The 27013-nt window shown below is 34.7% G+C and overlaps 1 protein-coding gene across 1 annotated transcript in view; it reads left to right on the top strand.

Annotated features, from left to right (window-relative positions):
- Positions 1-27013, top strand: part of LOC114332829 (helicase ARIP4) — an 81936-nt gene that overhangs the window by 40517 nt on the left and 14406 nt on the right. The window contains exons 9-15 of the mRNA XM_028282638.2: positions 7651-8241; positions 13549-13765; positions 14745-14852; positions 16754-16936; positions 18115-18252; positions 18468-18717; positions 24876-25090. Of these exons, the coding sequence (XP_028138439.1) occupies positions 7651-8241; positions 13549-13765; positions 14745-14852; positions 16754-16936; positions 18115-18252; positions 18468-18717; positions 24876-25090 (1702 nt within the window). The remainder of the gene's footprint in view (positions 1-7650; positions 8242-13548; positions 13766-14744; positions 14853-16753; positions 16937-18114; positions 18253-18467; positions 18718-24875; positions 25091-27013) is intronic.

Here is a 27013-nt window from a genome sequence, read left to right as displayed (position 1 = left end):
ACATTGCTAGAATGCCAGATCACGAATACACTAAGAAATTAACCTTTTCAAAACCAGAGGGCACAAGAAGTAGAGGATGGCCACGAAAAAGATGGATTGATGATGTTGAAGAAGACCTAAAGATTTTAGGGGTCAGAAGATGGAAGGAAGTTGCCAGGAGTCGGCAGGAGTGGCGACTTCTTTGCGAGCAGGCCAAGATCCACAACGGATTGTCGAGCCACGTATGATGATGATGTTTCAACGTACATGTGGATTGATCATTTGAGTGAGTGTGGGTTATGTAAACCATCAGACACTCTTGTTATATATTGAGCAACTGGAGACAATTTTTCGTTCAACAAATGATGATTCCATTTTGGTATTTTGCCGATTTAAAGCAATAGTAACTTTTAATACTAGAATAATTCGTAATTTAATCGTCAAATGTCAAAATGCTTAAAAATTAAAGACATCACTGGTACTAGAATTTCACAACTGAGGAAATCGATTTATTTCTGGAAGATAAATAAACATACCGGTTTCTTTTTTCTAAATGGTGTTTTGATGAAAAAAATTTTCAAATTCAACAAACGAAAAATTTTCAAATCGATTTTTCTAGAAAATGGTGCATCCTACCGACTTAAAATAAGAATACCTTTTAGTAATAGAAAATCTCACAATTTAATAATCCAATGTAAAAAATGCTTAAAAAAGTTAAATGCAAAAAAGTTATGCGATAAAATAACCGACGCCCTACCCAAAACGGGCGCCTATGACCCGTACTAGAAATTCGTAATTGATGTAATCGATTTATCTCTGGAAGATAAATAAGCGTACCAGTTTTCGTTTTTCTAAATAGAAGTGTTCAGGAGAAGCTCCATTAGTAGGCATTTTCGGACTAGGAGAATTGGGTTAAATTGTCTTAAAATTATCTGAAGAATCTCCGGTATTCGTTTGTCGGGAGAGTTTCTGGACACTGTATATTAAAAAATATTCCCTTGGAATCTTAATATAGTATAGTACGTGAACAACATAGTTGGTCCCTTAATTATAAAATGAGATGCAAAATAGTTTTGTGTTAATAACTCTCAATCAAATTGAACGCGGTTAGCTTTATTTTGTAGGTCTTTTAAAAGCGATTAAGTTTTTGACATTTTTTGTAAAACGAACAGTGGAGAAGATATCTGAAGAAAAATTGTAAAAAAATAATACTACAAATACACAATGTTCCCGAAATTTGTATCCCCGTATCCCAATTGTTCCCGTACTTACCAACGTGTTCAACGTAAGTTTTACTAAAAAATTACTTAAAATCATCTAACCCCTAAAAATGTCATCAAAACGACGATTCTGAAGCTCTTCCGACTGGATAAAAGAAGCTATTATGGATTCAAACAAAAGTTGTGTATTTTTAACTCTAAATTTCAACTATTTAATTAAAAATAAAGGGTTCCAGTTGAAAATTTAAAGTTGCTACACCCACCGCGTTCGCAGGCACATTAAGAACCGTGCTATTGCATAAGTATATAGATTTTGAAAAACCATTAAAAAAGCCTTCTTAACAGAGCCCTTTAATAATGTAAATATTCTTATTCAAGCTACAAATAAGCCGAGGGAGAGAACTGACCGTAAAATTCATTTGCGATGTTTCCAAATTTATCGGATCTCGATTTGTCGACAAAATGTATATAAAGCATATACACATCCGATCGCGCGCGCTGCCCTCTAGAGCAGACTTAGTGGAACTACTGCAATATAAAAATCACCAAAAGGAGTGCAAAATGAGGTCCAGACAAAAATCGATTTCCTTGTACCCCCAACATTGTTACATCGAGATGTCACTATATACACGTGAATACAAGGTGAGATCCAAAATCGGATCCCGCCTTGCAAAACGGATCTCATCTTGTATAGCTTATGATACAAACGGATCTCGCCTTGATATGAAGACATATATATATATATATATATATATATATATATATATATATATATATATATATATATATATATATATATATATATATATATATGTTCGGAAAGGTTTCCGCGGTTAATACAATGAAACTTAAAGCTAAAATCAATATCAACAAAAGAATTAATATTAAAATTAAACTCACCAGGCTTCCGGGTTGAACCGCGTCGTTGGTTTCTAGGCCGAGCTTTCGACGTCCTCTCTGACGTCATCTTCAGGGCTTCCGGGGTCTCAGTCTCCTGAGGCTCCAGACACTACACTCACTACTCACTACTTCACTACTCACTGCAATACTGTTGTTGCTGACGCTGGGGCGGTCATTTATACCGTGGACTGGTGTGACTGACGTGGCTGTCGATGACGTGGCGGAGTGGGAATTAGCGCGAAGACGATTTGGAGAGGCGCGAAGATTTTTGACGGTGGGAATTGTATTTGTAGATGGAGCGGACGATGTTTTCTTTAGGAGGGGTCTCCAAGTCGAAGGTAAACGGATGCCGTCATCTCTTTTATTGAGACAATTTGGCCGTTTTTCGATTTCTATGGCTTCTCGGATAATTCTTCTTCCCTATATCAAAGGTGTTACTGACAAAATCGACAGAATTCTTAAACCACGAGGAATAAAAACAGTATTTACCCCCCAACAAAAACTTTCATCTCTTGTCCGATCCGTCAAAGACAACATTCCAAATGAACAACACGGAGTTTATGAAATTCCTTGTGCAGACTGCCCCCGATCTTACATAGGACAAACCAATCGTAGAATCCAAAATAGGATTTATGAACATTCCAGATCTGTTCGCAATTCCGATTCAGTTTCAGCCCTAGGCCAACACCATCTTCATACAGGTCACAAAATTGACTTTGAACACTCCAGAACCATAGCCCCCATCCGCTTCTATAAACAAAGAATTATCCGAGAAGCCATAGAAATCGAAAAACGGCCAAATTGTCTCAATAAAAGAGATGACGGCATCCGTTTACCTTCGACTTGGAGACCCCTCCTAAAGAAAACATCGTCCGCTCCATCTACAAATACAATTCCCACCGTCAAAAATCTTCGCGCCTCTCCAAATCGTCTTCGCGCTAATTCCCACTCCGCCACGTCATCGACAGCCACGTCAGTCACACCAGTCCACGGTATAAATGACCGCCCCAGCGTCAGCAACAACAGTATTGCAGTGAGTAGTGAGTGTAGTGTCTGGAGCCTCAGGAGACTGAGACCCCGGAAGCCCTGAAGATGACGTCAGAGAGGACGTCGAAAGCTCGGCCTAGAAACCAACGACGCGGTTCAACCCGGAAGCCTGGTGAGTTTAATTTTAATATTAATTCTTTTGTTGATATTGATTTTAGCTTTAAGTTTCATATATATATATATATATATATATATATATATATATATATATATATATATATATATATATAATTCGGGTTAAAAACGTCCTCCGACGTTGTCCGATGCCTTGTTGCCAATATCTTCTATCATTGCAGTTTTCATCATCTAATCCTCGTACACTCATTGATCGTCTTACTCCTTGTATCCATGCCGTTCTTGGCGTTCCTCTTTTTCTGTTTTCTGTAGGTATCCATTTCATAATTTTCTTTGGCAGTCTTTCCTCCCCCATTCTCTGAACATGTCCGTACCACGTTAATTGTTTCTTCTCAATGCATTCTACAACCGTTTCCTGTAAATTCATTCTTCGCTTTACTTCCTCATTTCTAACCCGGTCCAATCTCAATGTTCTACTTGCTCTTCTTAGGGCGTCCATCTCAGTAGCTTCTATTTTTCGTTTTTGGTGTTCCTTTATTCTCCATGTTTCGGATCCGTATACCAATGTGCTCTTAATCATGGTGTTGTATATTCGCATTTTTCTTTGTTTCCCTATCTCGGTACTCCACAAAACTCCGTTCAATGATTTAATTATCGTTCTTGCTTTATTTATTCTGCTCTTAATTTCTACATCGTCAGTACCCAAATACTTATATTTATCACAGCTAGTTATTTTCTGATTATTGTCCAATATCATATCAGTTGAATCCTCACCTAGGCATAAATATTGTGTTTTTTCTACATTCATCTGCAATCCCCATTTTTCGTATTCTTCCTTCAATTTGCGACTCATATATTCCAAATCTTCTTTATCGTTTGCACATATTATCTGATCGTCTGCAAACTGAAGGGTGTACAGGCAGGTGTTGTCGTCGATTTGGATGCCCATTCCACTGCATTTTCTTTTCCATATTGTAAGGGCTTTTGCGACATAAATCTTAAACAGACTCGGTGATATGCAACATCCTTGTCGTAGACCTTTGTTGACTGTAAACAAATCTGTTATTTTGTTTCCTAATTTTACTGCAGATTTCATGTCACTGTATAAATTTTGGACAGCTTTTATGAGAGTGAAGTTAATGTTGGAGTTTTGCAGTACTTCCCCTAGTTTCGGTATCGGTATATTGTCATATGCTTTTTGCAAATCTATAAAAACTAGGTGTATTGGCCTATTCCGTTCTAATTTTTTTTCGATGATTTGCTTTAACGAAAATACATTATCCGTACAGGACCTTCCAGCTCTAAACCCGCATTGTTCTTCTTCTTCGTATCCTGAGTATTCTTGTTCAATCAGTTCTCTTAAAATTTTTGTATATATGTACTCTGTTTATTGTATTTGTTACTGATATTCCGCGATAATTGCTACATTTTAGTTTATTGCCCTTTTTATGAATCGATGATATATAAGCTATTTTCCAGTCACTGGAATTTTATTATTCTAAATTATATTATTTTAAATAATTTTATTTATAATTTATATTTTCGAGGGTGCTGAAAACGAAAATGAGGTTTATTTTGAATTTTATGTGGGGAAACATTGTCAAAATCGCAATTTTACCCCAAAAATAAATAAAATAAAATCACGTTTTTTGCGTTTACCTCGCTACAACTCTGCTCCATTTTAATATTTTTTTCTGAAATTTTTACAGTATATAGCTCTAACATTTCCGAAGACAACGGTACGTGTTTCAAGTTTTTATTCTTATCTTGATAAAGGTTATGAATTTTTAAAAGGAAAAGGTGCGGATTTGTGCATTGCAAAGTTTAATCGCAAAAGTTGTGTGCCGATGTTTAAAATTTAGCTTCTTAATCACGTTTATGTGAAAATAGAGAGTACAAAGAACTTTTCTGTAAAGTTTTAGCTCAAAATATTTTATAGAAAAAAAATAGTGCAACTTTTAATGTCGACATTAGAAATCCCCAATATAAGGCTTATTTTTCGAGATACTGACCATGGGTTGTGAATGGCTAATTTTGGTCTTAGATTATGTTTTTGACCGTGGTGAAAACGAAAATGAAATTTATTTTAAATTTTAGGTGGGGGAATATGGTCAAAATTGCAATTGTATAGTACCCTCGGAGATCCGTGGAAAAAATTTACACCCAAAATAACAAAATTCAGTTTGGCAACACTGTGCGAATGTTGATAGTAACATATCCTTTTTAAGATAAGCACAACTGTAATTTAGTCCAAACAAATTAATATATTTTTTTGCCAACAAAAATGAGATTTTTCAACCAAATAATGTTTCAAATATGATGTGCAAAATAATTTTTAATTGGGTTCTGCTAATGGGCTTGCTTTTTTTTGTCATTAAAGTAAAAAAAAAACTAAATTTTACTCATTAAATTAATGTTGTCCGGTTATCGTCTTAATTATTTTAACTGTACTAATATCCGTTGAGTAATTCTGAATGATGAATAGGTCGTTAAAACATTTTATCTATAGCGGCTTCTGGAATATCTTAAAAATATCGAATTTCATTGATAAAATGCGCATATTCCACCGATCTTCGCTTCGACAATACCTTAAAAATAAAAAAAAAATGAAATCACGTTTTTTGCGTTTAGCAAAACAACTCTGGTCCGTTTTAATATTTTTTTCTAAAGTTTGTACAATATATATCGCTCACTTTTTTGAAGACAATGGTTTCTGCTTTAAGCTTTTAGTCTTATTCTCTAGTAAAAGTTATGAATCTTTTAAAGTACAAGGTGCAGATTCGTGAATTGCAAAGTTTAATCGCAAAATTTGACTGACAAAATTTGAAATATAGATTTTAAATCAAATTCAAAAATAAAACATGAGTACAAAGAAGTTTTCTGGAAAGTTTTGGATCAAAATGTTTTATAGAAAACAAATGGTGCAACTTTTAACATCTACGTTATAAATCCCCAAAATAACGCTAATTTTTCTAGTAACTGATCATTGGTTGTGAATGACTAATTTTGGTCTTACTTTATGTTTTTGATGGTGCTGAAAATGAAAATCAAGTTTATTTTGAATTTTAGGTGGGAGAACATTGTCAAAATCGCAATTTTGCCCTAAAAATAAAAAAAAATTAAACCACGTTTTTCTTAAAATCAAAAGTTGCACCATTTTTTTTATAGCACATCTAGACCTAAAACTCCCCATAAAACTTCTTTGAACTCCACGGTTTAACATAAACGTAATCAAATAGATAATTTTTAAATTTTGTCACTTAATTTTTGTGATTTAACTTTGCAATTCACGAATCTGCACCTTTGATTTTTAAAAATTCATAACTTTTGTGAAGAAAAGACTGAAAGACTACAGTTGCTTTCATAGTCTTCACAAAGGTGAGAAATATATGCTGTATAAATTTTTGAAAAAAATATTAAAATGGAACAGAGTTGTAGCTAGTTCAACGTAAAAATTCGTGACTTTACTTTTTTTTCATTTTAAGTTAAAATTCCGATTTTGACAATGTTTCCTCACATAAAATTCAAAATAAACCTCATTTTCGTTTTCAGCACCATCGAAAACATAAAATAAGACCAAAATTAGCCATTCACCGCCCATGGTCAGTATCTCGAAAAATAAGCGTTATTTTCGGGATGTATAAGGTCTATATTAAAAGTTGCGGCATTTTTCTTATATTACACATTTGTAACTAAAACTTTCCAGAAAACTTTCCACTTTGTGCTCTATGTTTTTTGTCACTCAACTTTTGCGATTAAACTTTGCAATTCACGAATCTGCACCTTGTACTTTAAAAAATTTATAGCTTTTACTAGAATAAGACTAAAATCTTAAAACAGATACAGTTGTCTTCAAAAAAGTGAGCAACATATAGTGTACAAACTTTAGAAAAAAATATTAAAATGGACCAGAGTTGTAGCGAGTTAAACGCAAAAAACGTGATTTTTTTTATTTTTGTGGTAAAATTGCGATTTTGACAATATTCCCCCACCTAAAATTTAAAATAAATTTCATTTTCGTTTTCAGCACCGTCAAAAACATAATCTAAGACCAAAATTAGCCATTCACCACCCATGGTCAGTGAAATATTCGGCACAAAAACACTTGGATGAACCCAAAACAAATCTTTATTTGACTACATATCAAATACAACTGGTTAATTCTTTTACCTGTAAACTAACTAAAATATAATGCGATAATTAGCAATACATGAGCGTTGCGTGTGGGATTTATAATTACATGGCCAATACATAGTATCTCGAAAAATAACCGTTTTATTGGGGATTTCTAATGTCGATAATAAAAGTTGCACTATTTTTTTTTAACGAAATTGAAAATGGTTATTCATTTTTGATGAAATATTTTACTTGACAAATCTAGATGTGTATTTTTGTAAGTACCTACTTTAACTTTTACTTGTTGTTATAGATTAACTCCAACTTCCAAAACGATTACAACTACCAGCAAAACTTCGGAAGCTGGAACCAACCTCCGCCTCACGAGAACTACGACCAGCAGCACAGCGACTATTTCGGTCCACCTAACAACCAGTTCAATCCACACATGGCCTCCTCTCCCAATTCTTGGATCAAGAAAGAAGAACCGATATCGCTCACACCTATTCCCAAGAGCGAGAACAGCGTTGACATTAAACCGAAGATCAATATCATAAGTGATATTAAGTTGCCATCAGTATTTAATACCGCGCCCGAGAAGAAAATCAACATTATCAGTGACATTAAAATTGAGCCGAAAACCGAAGGTTACGATAAATACGACGTCAAACCCAACTCCTTGCATTCCTTTCCGTTGCTTCCCACGATCAAGTCCGAATTCAACAATGAGATTAAAACTGAGGTGAAAACCGAGTTTAAGACTGAACCCAAGACGGAGATTAAGAGCGAGGAGGAGATTAAAGAGGAAAAACTGCCACCACCTGTACAGGAAAATCCGTTTGCTAAGTTAAACCCAGCGGCCTTTAAGGACTCCAAGGAAGACAGTGGTATTCCCTATGACTGGGTAAGTGGAAAATCTTGTAAATTATCTTTTATTCACAATTGTATGGATTTCTAACCTTAACAACATTAGAGAAGCAACTTTTCCCGCTATAAAACCAACTTAACTATGAAATGACAAATGAAATTGACGAAGTAATTATGTGTCAAATTAAAAAAAACTTATCGTTGTTTCCCCGATTTTTTTTCAGTACCCTATTTATTTCTAATGCATGTATTAGTGACATAAAAATTGTATTGTAATCTACTATTAGAACGATCGCAAGAAGTCGGTTTAGATTGGAAACACATCGAACTACTAAAAAAAGTGTACTGGAACAAAAACGCCAGAATTAGGATCGAAGGTCCACAGAAGTAGAAATTATGAGGGCAGTTAGACAAGGATGTGTTCTGTCATCCTTGCTATTTAATCTTTATTCCAAGTTTCTATTCTATTTAAAGAGACACTTTTTTTGTGGGAGGAGGAAATCTTAATAAGACCGTCAGAGTAGACCGCAGCACCCCAAGAAGCTGGTGTTCTGCCCTCTACCCTGGTGTGTGGGATTCAGTCCGCTTGCCCAATTCAGACACCCGTGAATAAGAGCGAATCAATCGTGAAAACGTAACTGCCTACCCACTAAAACCCCCTCATTCCAGCCGTGGACACCTGGTACGTATTTTTAGCAAACGTTACTTCGGATGCCCCGCTGCTGACCCTATCTCTACTCCATGTCGGTGGAGCCGACTGTGAGGAGTAGTTACTCTTTTATTTGTCCTAGAAATAAAACATCGAGTACTGTGTACAGAAGGAAAGTATATGAAAAAAGTTAAAATAAAAGGAATCATAAGTGTACACAACTAAATAATATAAAATAAGTATTCATAAAACAGTGTATAGATAAAATTGTATGGATAAAAGATGTATAGGTAAAATAAGGGATAAAAATATCCTTAATAATGTTTTCTGTCACTCTCTTATCTCCCATCTTGTCTCGTTCTTTCTAGCGTTTCCTTTTTTTTATTATCTCTGTTATTATGGCTACATTCATTATAGTCTCTGGTGATGTCTCACCTAGTTTTGTTCTCATATCTTGTTTATCGTGGAAAACGTTGCAATGGAATACACAATGATCTGCGTCGTCACGCACTCCACATTCTATACATAAGTCATCTTCAGTTTTCCTTATGCGATATGTGTAAGACCTGAATGAGCTATGTCCGGTCAGGAATTGAGTAAAAAAGTAATTTCTTCTTTTAAACCTACATTGGTACCACTCTTTCACATTTGGGATTAGTGTTTTCGTCCATTGTGCTTTTTCCATCTGTTCCTCCCATTCTTGTTGCCACTCGTTTAGCATTTGTTCCCTCACCTCGGCTTTCACCCCTATTAGATGGCCGTTATCATTTTCGTATATGATCTTACGTTATAATCACCTGTAGGGCTATCATCGATGTACTCCGGTATGCACTTACTACCTTCAGGAGGGGTTTCCTTTGGGTTCTCGTTAATATTTCCTCATATTTTTTGAATCTCAACGCTTCAAGCCATACAGGTGCCCCATATAGGAGGGTGGATTGTACTGCTACATAGCAGCGATTCTCTGTTCAGCCTTCTGGGCTGCATTTATAAGGTGTTTCGTGTATCTCAAACCTGAATCAAGGTGTATGCCCTGATATTAGCACAGTGACTCGGTTCTATAATGCTACCATTTAAATCAAAACTCAAAGTTGGTCTCTGTCTTGGTCCCTTTAGTATTACTATGTCTGTTTTGCTACTTGCCAACTCTAGGTCATTCTCTATCATCCACCTGTTGACTTTTCTGTAACAACTTGTCACCTTTTCTTCAATATCCCCATTTATGTTAGACTCTATTAGGATTGCAAGGTCGTCTGCATATACTATGGCATAGGTGTTTTGCCCGTAGTCTATTTCTAATACCCCGTTGTACAGTGTATTCCATAGAGTAGGTCCCAAGACTGACCCTTGCGGTACTCCTGATGAGAGTTTCATGTCTGTCTTATATGCTACATTTAAATATCTGTTTGTCAGGTATTTATTTATAATATTTATGATGTAGTCTGAAACTCCTGCCACTTTGAGCTTTGTTAGTATGTGATGCCAGTTTGCAGAGTTGAAGGCGTTCTTCACGTCGAACACCACAAGAATGGCCTATCTTTTTTCTGATCTTTTCTGAAACCATAGTGTCTATCTGAAATTTTTCCCAGAACTTCAAGTTCGTCTTCAAGACGTTTCTTTATAAGACCTTCATATAATTTTCCTATTCAATCTAGTAAGCATAGAGGTCTATATGAGTTGGTTTCGTCCGGGTTCTTTCCTGGTTTTGGTAATAATACGAGTTTCGCCAACTTAAGTTTATCTGGAAATTCTTGCGTGTATTTAAAGAGACACTGGAGAATTCAAATACTGGAGTCAAGGTGAATGGCGTAAACATCAACAGCATCAGATACGCCGATGATACGGTGTTGATTGCGGATTCTGACTTTGGCCTACAACGACAGAACCATCTCAATCTATGAACAATTCAATATGAAAATAAACCTTAAGGAAACCAAAGTGATGTCAATCCAAAAAAACCGGAATGTACCTCAACCTTGCACAATAAATGGGCACATTTTAGAACAGGTCAATAAATTGAAGTACCTGGGGTGTTGAATCGATAGCAGTATAAATCCCGATCTAGAAATAAGATTGAGAATAGAACAGGCCAGAAAATTATTCGAAAATATCAAAAGACTGTGATGTGATTCTCGAATAAAACTCGAAATTCGACTACGTTTATCGAAATGTTACGTCTTTTCGACTCTTCTCTATGCAGTTGAAACGTGGACCCTTAAAACATCAACCATAAATAAATTGGAGGGTTTTGAAGTGTGGGTCTACCGGAGAATCCTCAAAATTTCATCGACATCGCATACCTCAAACGAATAAGTGCTACATAGAATAGGCAAAGAACGAGAACTTTTCGACACATTGAAAGTTAGAAAAATATCATACCTAGGCCACATACTGAGAAATAAAAAGTATCAATATGCTTAATTAATAAGAAAAGGCAGAGGGAAAGAGAGGACTAATAAGGAAAAGACTATCGTGGCTAAGAAATATCCGACAATGGACAGGGCTAAATTTTGAACAACTGAAGACAGAGAAGAGTTTGCAATTGTAGTACCCAACCTCCATTGGTGAGGGCATTTTAAGGAGAAGAAGTATTTCAAGTATGGAAATTTTTTTTTGGAAAAATTTATTTATATATTTTTTTAACAAGAAGTTTTTAATAAATCCCCTAGTTTTACTTCTTGTAATATTTCTGCCAGCAGAAACACGTTTCCTCGTAACCTGCGTGTTTTTATTACATTTTTATCACCTATTCTATGTCTTGATATAAGTCTGTGAAATATTTTGAACATCTCTATAGTTCATCTGCTATACCTCCCACAATCAACCATTCTTTATTTCTATAAAAAATATATTTCTATAACTTTTTGATGATCCTATTTCTTTTACTTCTTTACTTCTAAAATTATCCTTTGTGATTCTAGCTTTTTTCAAGTCCTTTTTCTTTTCTGTCTACTTTGTTTGTACAGTGGAACCCCGATAAGTCGGCCCCCGATAACCCGGACCGATTTTCATCAGGTAAACATTTTGATTTTCAATATTTTGTATTTTGACAAGGACCCGATTTGGGCGTCGAAACGTTAATAAAATTATTTTTCAATTTAATTGTGGCTTCCCATCAAAATAGTTAATTATCAGACAAACCTTTCAACAATAAAAATGTACGTAATATAATATTTGAGAGATAATGTGTATGTGTGTAATTTGAACTATACAATAGTAAAAATGACTCATAGCACACGCTGCAGAAACAACAGGCACCTGTCTGTAGTACCTATTCCTTTTTATTTCAAACTGTCTTAGCATTGTTTAGGAAAGACTATTTAAAAAATTCTTTTATAAACAATGGTCTTTAGTTTTCACTGTTCTTAAATAACATAACATCCTTGTGACTGTATTGTGTATCTTGTATTGTTCGCTTCAGTTTGCTTAAGTTTGTGTTTGGTGTTTTTTTTTAGTAATTTTGATGTGTAGGTACTGTGCATATTTATAAATATATTTCATGTTATTTCAATTCTAAGGGAGTTTATCTGTAAGTATACTGTATTTTATTAATTTTTACCATATTCTCCGGCTATCCCGGATTTTCGATAACCCGGATCGGCCGCGGTCCCGATTAATCCGAGTTATCGAGGTTCCACTGTACAGATTTGTTTCCCATTCTTAATTCCTATAAAAATTTGTGTACCTCTTTAATAGTTAAATTTTTTTAACTTCTTTGCTTCTAATTTTTTTTTATGATTTCTAGCTGTTTCTAAGTCGTCCTTTTTCTTTTCGTCTACATATTTGTTTCCCATGTTTCTCATTCTTTATTTCTGTAAAAAGTTGTATAACTCTTTAATACCCCTTTTATTTTTTAAGTTCTTTGCTTCTAAAATTGTTTTTAAAAAATTATTTTTCGTTTGTCTACATATTTGTTTCCCATGTTTCATTTTTATCACGATTCATTATCTACTTGAAAAAACGGTCTAAATAATAAAAATATACAATTTCAAATATACTTATTTATTTAAAGAATAAAATTCTTCAGTTTGTGTAATTGTAAAGGACACCGCACACATATTATGGAAGATTATAATGTCACTCAAATGAAATAAAATTTACATGAATATATGGGTCTCGAAATTACAACAATTTCATATCATTGCGCCAACTCTGAATTTTTAATACCGGCGTAATTTTATATAAATCAATCTAAAATCAAATGTACGCGTGTCAAAGAGAGAAAAAAGATTTTGTAATTCGGTACTACATAAATCTTTCTGCGGGATTAAGACAGAGGCTTACTCTTATCTTAGAGCTAATAAAGTAGGTATAATTTGGTAAGTCTTACAAAAGTATAGTTCCTCTAATCCACTTAGCTCAGGTTGGGTAAGGTCTTTTCAATAGCCACTAGACTAATAGTATTTATGAATGACAGTTTTATGGACTTCCAAAAAATATGATTTCGATAAACTTTAATTACAATTTACGCCGTTATTAATAAAAATTCACAGTAGGCGCACTGATATGAAATGATTATAATTTCGAGACCAATCTATTCATGTAAATTTTATTGAATTTGAATGACATTATATTTTCCATTAGATGTGTCCTATGTTCATTGTAGTTATGCAACGCACTAATACACTGCAGCCCGTCATACAACAGCTTTTAATATGGTATATATGATTCTAATATTGTCGTTTTTGTTTGCAGGCGATCGAGCTATTAAAAGAATACACACCAGGCTGTATAGAAAATTCTGCCAAAATGGGAATATTGTTTTGTATCATACGGGAAAGCATAGCTTTAGGTGATAGACTGTTAGTTTTTAGTCAGTCTTTAATAACGCTAGATTTGATCGAGCAGTTCCTCCAGATGAGCCAAGTGCCAGGCGAGACCTTCAACTGGGCGAAAAATAGCAGCTACTATCGTAAGTTTTTTAATAATTTTTATTACAAATGATAAATTATCATCACTTAATCAGGATAGTTACCTACGAATTGACTCCACTTTTCCCTACCTAGGCTCAATAATAAATGACAACAACACTAGTCAAGAAATACAAGCACGGATTCTGAAGTTACTGAATCGTGAGTATTAGCTTTAGATCAGTGGTCACATATGGATGTCAAACGTGGATCCTCTTAACCACTGATGAAAATCAACTGAGAATATTTGAGTGCAAAATACTAAAGAAGACATTTGGACCAACCCAATGCAGCGATGGTTCGTGGAGAATTAAAATGAACTACGAGCTGGATGAACTAATGCAGAGCGCAGATATTATTAGATTTGTAGAGTAACAAATACTAAAGTGGCTTAGTTACTTAGAAAAAATGGCAGATAATCGAGCTGTAAAAGTATTCCAGAGATGGAAGCCACAATGAAACAGAACAAGAGGAAGCACCATTAGAAGAAGAAGAACCAGGATAGTATCGCTTATGGGTTCAATTATTTGTTTCATTTCGATTTATATAAAACTTCTGTTTAACCAAACACAAGTAAGATAAACGAAGAGGGAGGATACAAAACATAAAAAACGCTGTTAGTAGCAAGGAGAAATTTGTCCTTTAGAGGAAGGGGACAAGCATATTTCAAGCGTTGTTGAGCAAATAATGAATGCCAAAAATTGTTTATTCAACAGGAAATAAATGTCAATACGAGAGAACTACTTTCTGTTCTGTGCTCACTTACTACTTGGAAAATGATGAATAACGGGGCATTCTTAAGTACTTATAAAAATATTTGAGCATTAAGCGAGGAAGTTATATTGACTCATAAAAAAATGCTACAGCATCACTCCCAGAAATTATTTTCTACTCATATAAATGCTTCACGAAAACATTTCTAAACTATAAAATATATTATTTTTTTATTGTTTATCTTCGTTTACTATTATTGTATTACAGGATTGGATGGTTCAACTAGTGCTCTTGAAAGAGAAAAACTCATCAACGAATTTAATTCGAATCCCAAGATCCACTTGTTTTTAGTGTCGACCAGAGCTGGATCTCTCGGTAAGTGTATGCATCAATATACCTACATACTGTTTAGTTTTAAATTGGATATACACCCTATACATGGCAACACTGCACGCCGTCGAGTACAAACGAGGCGTTACCCACATCCCATCTGATGCACCCGATTCTCGCCGATTCTTACACTACGTTCTCCGCCGTCATTATCATTACACTTTGTCCACATGAGGGCGGTTTGCCAGCGTCGACTGCGCGGTTTACCTGCTTTACCTGATCACACCCTAATGCCGCCTTTGAAATTACCACGGAAAACAGGTAAACCGTGCAGTCGACGTTGGCAAACCGCCCTCATGTGAACAAAGCGTTAGTGCTGTCGCCAGGAGGGGGCACAACGGTCTCCTTTATTTAGATGGACTTACCCAAGTTTTTGACACTTCTGTCACCCCTAATGGGATCTTTTCTTGAACTTACACATACTCCAACAACTACCAACTATTCAAATAAAATCGATAACTTGAAATCAACATAAAATTGCTTTTCCAAACCTCAGGTGTAAACACAAGAGGGCTTAATTTCGTTTTCTCACAGTTTCGATTTAATGTGTAATGTGGTTTGTCTACCAACTTCATTACAAACATTCTAACTATAACATCAAATTTTATTTTCATTTTAATTGATTATTTACCACAGTGGGAGTGAATGTTATCACTGTTCTCAATTAAACAAGCTTTACAATATATTTCACATAACTAACAGGGAAATTTTTAACTTCCTGTGGAACTGTCATTTCTGTCATGTCATCGTTCGGAATTTCCGCTGTCACTGCCACTTGCTACCATATAGTCATGATGTGAACAAGTCAAACTCGAGCTCAATGGTACCTAGAGCATAAAACATTGGATATTTTAAACATCCATGTTTAATTTCACATTTTTCATCTACGTTCCTATGACGGATCAATTGTAAAGGGTTTTTACCCACATATTTTTTATTTTGGTGGTTAGCATGTTAGATTCACGTGAGTATAACCTATAACTTTTTAGAACCGTAGTCAAAATTTTAAATACTTTGCACTATCTTATCAGGTTATACACATTTTAGGTAAACACTGATGATGATCGCTCATTCGATCGAAAACTAGTTCTGTTCTGTGATGTAGCCCTTTTTAGGGATTTTAACAAATATACCTTTTATGATAGTATATTATGCAACGAGCATTTAATGGTGGTCATTATGAAGCGAGTATGAGGGTTACGAAACGAGCCGTATGCGGCGAGTTTCGTATAGAGTACGAGCTTCATAATGATAATTAAATGCAAGTTGTATACACTATTTTTTCTATGATCATTTACAACAAAAAATATATTCAAATTTATTAATTTTGTAACACAAATAAATTCAGTAGTTTGTCAGTTTGACGGTTTGTTTACATATTGAGAACTGTCAAAGCGTATGTATTTGACTCGCCATTGGTCACGGCGCGTGTACCACCTTTATCGTGAATGCCATATCGCGATTCTATTGGTTAAAAATCTGTATCTTAATGAAAATCTGTATCATAATGAAGTTCATTATGATACAGGTAGTAACATCATAATTGATATATTATAGTATGAGAATAGAAAAAGGATTTTATCGTTTTTTTTTGTTTTTAACAATCTTATCGACATCCGGATCAACTGTTACCCAAAAAAATCGTGTTCTACGGGTCAAAATACATAAAAAAACTTGGGTAAGTCCATCTAAATAAAAGAGGCCGTTGTACCCGCCCTGGCGACAGCACTACATCCTCATCACCGACAATAGTGGAATCAGCTGTGTTGCCGATTTTAGCGCTTCCTTCAGTGGGCAATATCTAATCGAAATCTAAACGTATTGTATATTACTATGTATAAGAACAACTACTATCAGATGAAAAATCTAATTATTTATTTTTTAAGGTATCAACTTGGTGGGAGCCAACAGAGTGGTCGTTTTAGATGCTTCTTGGAATCCTTGTCACGATACGCAAGCAGTCTGCAGAGTGTATAGATACGGCCAGAGGAAACCGTGCTTCGTCTATAGATTAGTCGTCGATAATTGTTTGGAAAAGAAGATCTACGATCGTCAAATAAACAAACAAGGTAAATGATTATGCATTATTCATTATTACAGTAAATATTAATTCTTGTATAAGTTTGCTGTTTAAGGTATACAAAAAATTAATTGAACTGTCAACAAACTAAATAAGAAAATTAGCGAGTTTTGTTGTTCCCCTCATTTATTTGTTACCATAGTTTCCTTTTTGATCAGTACGTGCCGTCGTCTATGCCATTTTTTCAGAACAAATAATCACACAGAGCAAAATCTGGCAAATAAGGTGGATAGTCGATGGGAATTATTAAGGCATTTGGTGTAAGTTACTAGTGCACGATTGCTTTATAAGCAAGCCTGGCGTTCTTTTGCTAGACAAATTGGACAGTTTTTTTCGTCTAATCCCCGTCGAAATGGTTCAATGTACCATTTTCAATCAATTACATCAAATTTTCGCCAGTTTTTCTCTCTACTACTTTGACTATTCCTTCGTCTTCGACATGTAGAAATGGACAATTGGTTCAACTGTAGTTACGAGTTAGCAACGCTAAGGTTCGTACTATACTCGAGCCGTTTAAAAGATAAAATCCAAGGTCGCGTGATCATTAAATGCAAGCATCGACCGGTCGTTTGAAGCCAGACCTTCTAAGAACTGTTTACACCGTCATTATTTCTGTTTTAAACTTAAAATTCGTTTTTGTTGAGCGGTGTAAACGAGGGAAAAGTGGTGACATCAGGAGACAACGTGTAAGAGTGCGTGCCGTTCACGTGATCATTCCATCTTAGCGGATAGACTATAATCATTTTCGGCTGTCTTTATAGTTGCATCTGAACAGCACGACTCATCGTAATGTATGGGATGCCATCGTAAACAAGACGTCTAACGTATTATGTCAAAACGTCACGCCTCACTTCAAGCGTCAAATGACACGTATTATGTTACGTCTCACAATGGTCTCTAACATCAAATGTCACTTTTTAACTCACGCCAAATGTCATGTTTAACGTCAAAAGAAGGAAATAGAGGCCAAATTAGATTATAAGCAGAGGATAATGTTTAATGTTAAAGCAGTTAGAATTTTCACATCTCTACGAATTAGCTAGAGGGCGCAAAGACAGAATTTACATTTAGTATTATTTATTTCTCGTTAGTTGCTTGATTTTCCCTCTGTACCGATTATTATATATTTTAAATATTACATGTTTCTTAATATATTACAATTTTTAGGTATGTCCGATAGGGTTGTTGATGAATGCAATCCAGATGCTCATCTCACCATGAAAGACGTTAGTACACTCTGTTGGGATGACAAAATGGACGAGGGAGAAGTAAAAGACTGGGCTGCAGTCAAAGATAACTATATAGGTAACAAATTTCAATATATACAGTGCATAACATTGCATTTTAATATATACAGTGTATGCATAACCACATTCCTGTAACATACAGTTACTGTGTACCTGCAGCAAAATCAGTTTTGTGTACAAGCTTTGCGTTAGCCAGTTTTTGTCAATTTTTTCATTAATTTCTGGTATTTTTTTTTTATTTGTATACCACGATTCTAACATTCTTTATTATAGATGTAGTACTGCAGAAAGTTCTCCAAAAGCATGGCAAGACGTTAAACAAAGAACCATTCCAACACGAATCTCTTCTAGTCGACAGAAAAGAGAAGCAGTTGTCACAGCAGGAAAAGAGACTGGCCAAGAAAGGCTACGAACGAGAGAAGCAAGCATCACGACAACCTACCTATAGTTTGATGGGCGGGGCAAGAGGTCACAGGCCAGTAGCATCCGTCAGGCCGATGCAGCAAGGGGAAAGACCTTCAAGGTAAAGCTTTTAGGTGTCTTATTATATTTTGTGAAAGTGCTTTATGTATTGTGCACATTCTGAAGATACGATGACCTCTATATAACATAGGAGGCATTCAAAAGTAAAATAAAACAAAATAGTATACATACATTTAATAATAAATCATTAATATATACAAATTTAGGGAGCATCCATAAACTACGTCGTAAAAAATTTGAACTTTTTAATACCCTCCCCCTCCTCCGTCGTAATTCGTCGTTTAGAGACGACCCCCCCCCATGTCGACGTCGTCGTTGTAACTCACGACCCCCCCCCTTTCATTGATTTAAAAAAAAATCAATATTATTTCTGTTTTCTTTTAATCAAAAATGAGGGGGTTTTTTTCGAATCCTGAGAAAACTAATAAATATATTTGAAAATTTTAAACGCAGAATAAAAGATTACATTATTACCGAGGGATGAAAGTCCCTTAGAGTAAACAAAAGGTTTCTTTTGAATGAAATATTTGAAATGAAAAATCAGACAAAATTTTCTCTTTTTTTTTTTTCGCCCCTGTAACTTATTAAAATAAACATTATAGATGTTTTCAGGAACTTTTGGCCCTCGGCAATAATGCAGTCTTCAATCTGCGTTTAAATTTTTCAAAAATCTTTATTAGTTTTCTTAGTATTCAAAAAAAAAAAATGAATGCCAATTCTTCTAAAGTATAAATACGACTTACTAACTAAATAGAAAACAATATTTTATTTCTATTCGTTCTTTCAGAACTGTTGTTTCACACACAGTATGCAGCACATAAATGAACTAACAATTTAATATTTTTTTGCTTCCAGACGTTGTTCTGTATATAGAAGCGATTGTTTAAACCCAAAGAACAATGTCTTATTGTTTGTTGTCCTGTACAAAAGTGCTACCTAATATTATTTTAACGCCGTGACTGATAAAAACGAAATGAAAATTATGCGATAAAAGCATCTATAATAGAATTATTCTTTTTAATTTTAACAAAGGTATATTTATTCGTAAACGTTTTGTTTTATTTTCAATTTCTTATCAAAAACTATACGTTTTTATATGAATATCTGATACTTTAATGCTGGTAGAAGTTATAGTTGATTTTTTAACCAAGAGGAGTAAACTAAAAAGACAGATTCACACCCAAGAAAGTTAATAAAAAAGTCACCAAATTCATCTTCTTTTTTCGTTGATCATATCAGCTTTCGATGATAATCCATACATATTATATTATACTAACACATCGCCAAATAGTTCTAAAAACAACTGTTTTTATATAAAAGTAGACTAAAAATCTAAAAATTTAAGGAATAATGCAGAAAACACAAAAAATCGCCGATATACTTAATTAACCTATAAAATGACAGAAGTGTCAAAATTGGATAAATGTCATTAGTGTCAAAATTTAATAACAGTGGAGTAAACTTGCCTGCGGTTGGACCAATTAGAAACAAGCATTACAGCGCGGTAAATTTGAATCGCTCCTCTTGGTTAAAAAACAAACAATAGTAAAAAATTATTTTTATAGACACAATAGCGACAAATTTAATTATACCAATATATTAAACGACGTCGAATGGGCACTCATACCCCCTCCCCCTGTCGTACTCCGTCGTAATAAGCAAGCCCCCCCTACCTCTTCTCAACGACGTAGTTTATGGATCACCCCTTAAACATGACGTGACAAACGAGACAAAAACCTTTATCTAAGGCCAGGGTTGCCAGGTCAGTTTTGATTTCTTCAGTAGTTTTGCTTTTAAAAAATCAGTAGCAATCAATAGATTTTTTTAAGCCATGTATAATACAGTGAAACCTGTTTTAACGGCCACCTGTTAAAATCGGTCATCTCTACTAACGGACAGTTTCTATATAACGGCCAGTTTAAAAATTCTCCAAACCAATTATATTTATGTAGATTCCCTTATTTATGAACTGGTATCTACGGCTACCTTTATATTACGGACGCGGCCATATAATCTCATATTTTTAAAACCTTCATAATACTAAGTTGTAAAATACTAAAATACTACAAAAAAGCTACAACTTTACTGTAAAATAAGTTTATTTTGAGGCTTTATTTTTTATTTATTTATTTTACTTCAAAATAAACTCATTTTATTTTCTTCAGTGCTTATTCCCAACAAAAATATAAATTATAGAAATTAATTATTAATCATTTAATTATTAAAATCAACACCGCAATCACAACTCAAAACTTAACAAAACACGCTCTGCATTTAAGAGGATCGGTACGTATTTTAGGCTGCAATGCTATTCAAATGGGGATTCATTTTTTTCGAATCCTGAGAAAACTAATAAGTATTTTTGAAAAATTTAAACGCAGAATGAAAGATTACGTTATTAGCGAGGGCCGAAAGTCCCCGAGAACTTCTATAATGTTTATTTTAATAAGTTACAGGGGTGAAAACTAAGAGAAAATTTAGTGTGATTTTTAATTTCAAATATCTCATTCAAAATAAACTTTTTATTTATTCTAAGGGACTTTCGGCCCTCGGTAATAATTTAGTCTTTCATTCAGCGTTTAAATTTTTCAAAAATATTTATTGGTTTTTTCAGGATTCAAAAAAAATGAACACAATGCCGTGGTAATATTTTCCAAATCTATCTTTGTCTTACAACGCACTCAGCCGAATATAATATTGTCAGCATATTTTGTCAGTCAGACATTGACAATCAGTGACAATTTTAAATATTTGACATTGAATCGGGATTATTTTTAGTTATTGATTAAATATTATTGATATATAGTGTATTTGATAAATAATTGATTTAAGACGTGACCTTAATAAAAAGTTATTTATTGTGTATTATTTGTGGAAGATCCAAGCAGAGAATACATCAGGTTAATATATTCTGTGATCCAAGTATTTTGTTGTTAAAGGTGTTCAAAATTGTAAGCGTTCCGTAACAATATATTATTAAAAAATCACTTAACACTTTTCCTCTTTTCTCGATTGAGTATTAGTTTTTGTTGTACAAATAAATTATTACAATCACTGAATACATAGTTAGTGAAAAAATTATTACATTTATTAACTGAATTAATAATTTGCAATTATAAAAATAACAGTTATCCAAGAACATTCAAAAACCATCTCTTTAAATTAATGATGACATTTTCGAGTAGAATGACATTCTAGTAATGTTTACATATCCATAACAGTGTGAATTTTACTACACGTAATTTGCCATGTAAAGACAGAAAAAGTAGGGATACACGTAAAATATTTGCGAATTATGTACCCATAGCCTTAATAGAAATTGGAAGCAGAATAAGTACTAAACTAAAGAAAAGACAAAAATTACCCATTTCATTTACCCAAATTGAACCTACATATTCATCAGATAAACCCATAAATTAACTCTGAGCCGACACAGTTCCGGATATTGGAAACATATGACACATGATCTATTGAAAATTGAAAACAAAACAATTCTCAACGAAAGAGTCCCTTGTTATCTTAGGCTAATAGGCATTTTCAGGGTAATAAAGTGAAACGAAAGAAGATTAATGTGTTGTTGGATGTTGGGTTTTGGGTTGTATAATATGAATGAGAAATAGTTTATATTTGAGCACTGATTTTTTACAGTTTTCAGTAGATCAGTAGATTGAAGTTCAAATCAGTAGGTTTTATACAGTTTTCAGTAGATCACTAGATTGGAGTTCAAATCAGTAGGTCTACTGAAAAATCAGTAAGTCTACTGAAAAATCAGTAGGTCTACTGAAAAAACAGTAGGACCCTGTCTAAGGCTGAGAATAAGTTATATCCAAAGCAACTTGAAAGCCAATATCAAACAATGCAAACAATGCTTTTCTTTCACAGCCATTTGTTTCGAGCTTCTGTCATATGTCGTATAATCCGTGTATATTGATATTATACACAGATTATACAACATATGACAGAAGCTCGAAACAAATGACAATCGATGAAAAACCCTATTGTATATCAAGCGATTTGCAGTTTCAACTAAAGATATTTGTTAAACTAAGGTTCATTGTTCGACAACATTCTTCTTCTTCTTCTTAACTCAGGCGAGACTCGTTAGTCTCTGGCACTTGGTCATAAGACCTTTGTACCAAACCCTCTTCTTCTCCTTAAACCCTGTTTATTATAAGTCCTGTGGCCTCAACGAAGGCCAACAGTTTTCTTATTGGTAGTTTTAAGATCTCTTCTGGTTCAAACCTCATTTGACCAGTGAAGTTCTGCCTTACATCACCTAGCACACTGCAATAGCATAGTATGTGTATGGCAGTTTCTTCTTCCATTTCGCACCTTCTGCACCATGGTTCATTCACCTTACCTAGTTTGTATAAGTGATTTCTTAAACGACAATGTCCAGTCACCATTTCAGTGACCGTTTTGATCTCTCGTTTATTGAGGTTCATCAAACTGTTCGAGAGTTTTTTATCAATATTCTTGATTATTTTTTTAGTCTGGATTTGCCCTTGAGTGGTTCTCCATTTATTTTGATGATTCTTTATCAGCCATTTCTGAACCTCGTTTTTCATAGCATCTTTAATGATGCCACAGAAAGGTTCTGGGCCTTCAAAAGTTTTTCTCGAGCCTTGTTTCGCTAACATATCTGCTCGTTCGTTCCCATGCACCCATACATGACCCGGCACCCATATTAAAGACACTTTGTTGTCTTTTGCCAGGTTATTGAGGAGATCTTTGCAGTTTCTCACCAGTTTTGATTTGGTGAGAGGGTTCTTTACAGCCAGAATAGCCGATTGGCTATCTGTGTAAATGTTGATTCTCTTAGCTTTAGGGTCCTCATCAATTATTTCATCAATGCAGGCCACCAAAGCAAACTTCAGCCTGGAACACCGTTGTATGTTGACCTAGGCTGTAAGATTTATTATAGTTACATGTTTGCCCAAAGACTCCTGATCCAGTACCATGGGCAGTTTTAGATCCATCAGTGAACCATATTAAGTCTCCATTAATGTTTGGGACTTTTTGTTCTCTAGATGGTATAATTGTGTTAATCTTCTCAGTGAAGATTAGTTCTGGTGTCATCATATCTAAGTTCATCATAAAGATGTATTCCTCAAGTATAGTCCCAGTAATGTTTGTGTGGCTATTCAATACATAATTTGGCCTCCAAGTATTGTTTGCTTTGAGCCTCAGGATGGTCATAAAGGCTACCGCCGAAATATACAATTCCAGCGGAGGGAGACCTGTGATAGCCTCTAATGAAGCCGTTCCTGTACTATTCAAGGCTCCTGTTATATTTAGAAGCGCTTGTCTTTGTAGGGTGGTGAGAGTGGTCACACAAGATTGCAAAGCCGTCTTTCTCCACCAGAGTACTGACCCATAAGTAACTGTCGGTCGTATCACTGATGTGTACAACCAACATATCACCTTTGGTTTCAATCCCCAGGTTTTACCTACAACTCGTCTGCAGTTCCAGAAGAGTCGCTTAGCCCTATTGGTTATATTGGTAATATGAGTATTCCAATTGAGTTTCGAATCCAGGGTTACCCCTAGATACTTAACCTCATTGGTTCTTTCCAGTACCTCTCCAAATAATTTCAGCTCACCCAGTCCAGTAAGCTTCCTCTTATTTGTAAAGGCTACCAGTTTAGTTTTAGAAGGGTTCACGGAGAGGTTCTCTTTCAGACACCAGTTCTCTATGTAGTGAAGGGCATATCGCATCTGATACGCAACAGTGCTGGGAAATTTTCCCCTAGTTACTATCACGATATCATCTGCGAAACCCTGGACTCAGATTCCTTGGGCGCTTAGCCCATGAATCAGATCATCGACAACTATGTTCCATATACATAATGACGGTGACAATACACCGCCTTGAGGGCATCCCTTAGTTGCCCTCAGATTTATGGTATCTTCATGCGTATCTGTGGATATTATTCTGCTCTGAAGCATCTGAATAATCCACTTGCATGTTGTGTTGTTGATTTTCTTCCTCACCAGTGCGCTTTGTATAGACTCGATTGAGGTTCGACAACATTGTATCAACAAACAATCTATTGTTGGATAGTGGTTTGGTTTTGGTAAACGAAATATCAAAACTAGCAAAAAGTATGTTGATATTTCAAAAATATATAAAGTTGTGAAACTGCAAAAGCATGTTTAAATTTGTGACTATGTAATAATTTTAAAATATTGTTTTAGGTGGATTCCAGCTGAACATTGGCAGCGACAAGGAATGACTGCTCAAGAAATGACACTTCCTTTAGACGTAGTAATCCCTACGAATCAACCCGAAAAGGGTAACATAGTCTTAAAGGCTGGACAGAAGGTTCTCGTCCTTAAATCTCCAAAGGGGGTATATATGCAATTAGAAAGTGGAAAGATAGTTGCGATCAAGACTGCAACGAAGTTCAAAGGTATTTATAACAAAATTATGCATACCAGGCATGTTTAAAAACAAAATTATTGCACAACTGTGCAACAATAATCTTTGGGCTGAAAAGTTCGTAGGCTAACGTAGAAAAAAAATTTGATTTTATTATTCAATATTAGTATTATTCAATATACCTTCGAGGGCGATACAACAATTATAGCGAAAAAGTCCGGCCCTGAACGACCTACCGAATGGCGTGTTTATTTCTGGTCTCAACAAAATTGCAAATTTTGTGCAGAAAAAGTAATAGTTCATTTATAAATAGTTAAGTGACAATTTTAGTAGATACCAGTAAGTGAATTGATCGTATTATTTTTGTTTAATATAACGTAATTAACCAGTTTTGGCTAATTCTAATTTAATAACATCAATAAAGTACGATATAAGGTACAATTTATTTCAGTTTTGTTACTGGTTTAATTACCTGCTTAATTACTGGTCAGGTCCGTATTAGTTTTGAACACATTTCATGTCTCGTGTTAAAATTAAAAATTGAAGTCTCATTCGGAGTCTCTCTGACTCGCAACATGTACAACAACTGCAGACAAATACCAATAAAACCTATTCATCAGCTACTTCTACACCTTTCCAGTCCAAGTTTCAAGCGATTGTCTTCGAAAATACGAAGAAAATACGAAGCTGCAATATTACTTAATTCCGTTGGACAATCTACTTCAACCAAAAATATTATATTTTCGTCTCGATTATCGAACAATCGGATATGTATGTACCTTTCAAGCAAACAACTATTGGACGAAGTTATGCAAAAACAGGGACAAATAAAAATCGAGAGTAATACTGTACAAGCTAGAAGACTGATTTCTCCAGCCGAACGTATTGGTTTATCAAACGTGTGTCCCACTATACCACACAGTTTGTTAATTGATTATTTACAAAAAATAGGACTTAATCTTCTCTCCCCAGTCACTTTTCTAAAAATCAGTTCCAATCTTCCTGAATACAATCATATTTTGAGCTTCAGAAGACAAATATACGTTAGTCCTCACAATATCAACACAACACATCGAATTTTCTTATCTCAAGAGACTATGGCCTGTTATACCTGCAAAAAGTCTGGACACATCGCCACAAATTGTTTCGATAAAATGGATAGCAAGTACAATCAATAGCAAGTTCAAGTAACAGTCATCCTATCTCTTCTTCCTCACCCGAAACTATGCCTCAACCTACAGCTACATTCCTATCTAACGAACAAATTCTTATCGAAGAAAGCTCAGCACATAATTTGAATAATCCTAATATAGAAGAAAATCAAGAAGTTAGCAACATGGACAGCTACATAGCCATTAATGTCAACCTGCAGTCGAAACGTAGTATCAATGAGGTTCTCACTTCTCGAGAAACAAGCCATACAGAAAAACCCTTTACTGTACCTTCATCTAAACCTAAAGCCAAGAAGATTAAAAGCAACGAGGTGCATGTAGCAACGAAATCATCAAAATCGTATAACCTTGAACCTGCCAAAATTTTATCGAAAATCATTCACCCGCATTTGTCCTCAATTTTGACCAACTGAATCTTCTTATAAGCAATATTAGTGGCGCGCAAAATCCTATTGATATAATTATTCAAGATTTTACTTCCGACCTAATGCGATTACACGATAGGTTAACTGAAATTTATACACAATTGAAAGACAGATCATCCAAACGTTTTATCGCCACTCTCAGAAAGAAAATCCTATGGCACTTGGGTAACCAGATCTCTGAATCCGAGGGTGAGTCATCTCAGGGTAACCAGTAAACTTATATTTCCACATAATATTTATATGGATACCATCATTGGAATTGCAGGCAACGAAAAAGCTGACCAGTGCGCGGGTGAAATTGCCGTATGTGCCGATATAGAAAAAGAAGAGTGTCGAAATACCGCGAGTGATATAAAA

The sequence above is a fragment of the Diabrotica virgifera genome, chromosome 5 (assembly GCF_917563875.1).
Source record: "Diabrotica virgifera virgifera chromosome 5, PGI_DIABVI_V3a".
Taxonomy (NCBI): Eukaryota; Metazoa; Arthropoda; class Insecta; order Coleoptera; family Chrysomelidae; genus Diabrotica; species Diabrotica virgifera.
Note: the sequence above shows the minus strand (reverse complement) of the source record. Positions and strands in the feature narration are given on the sequence as shown.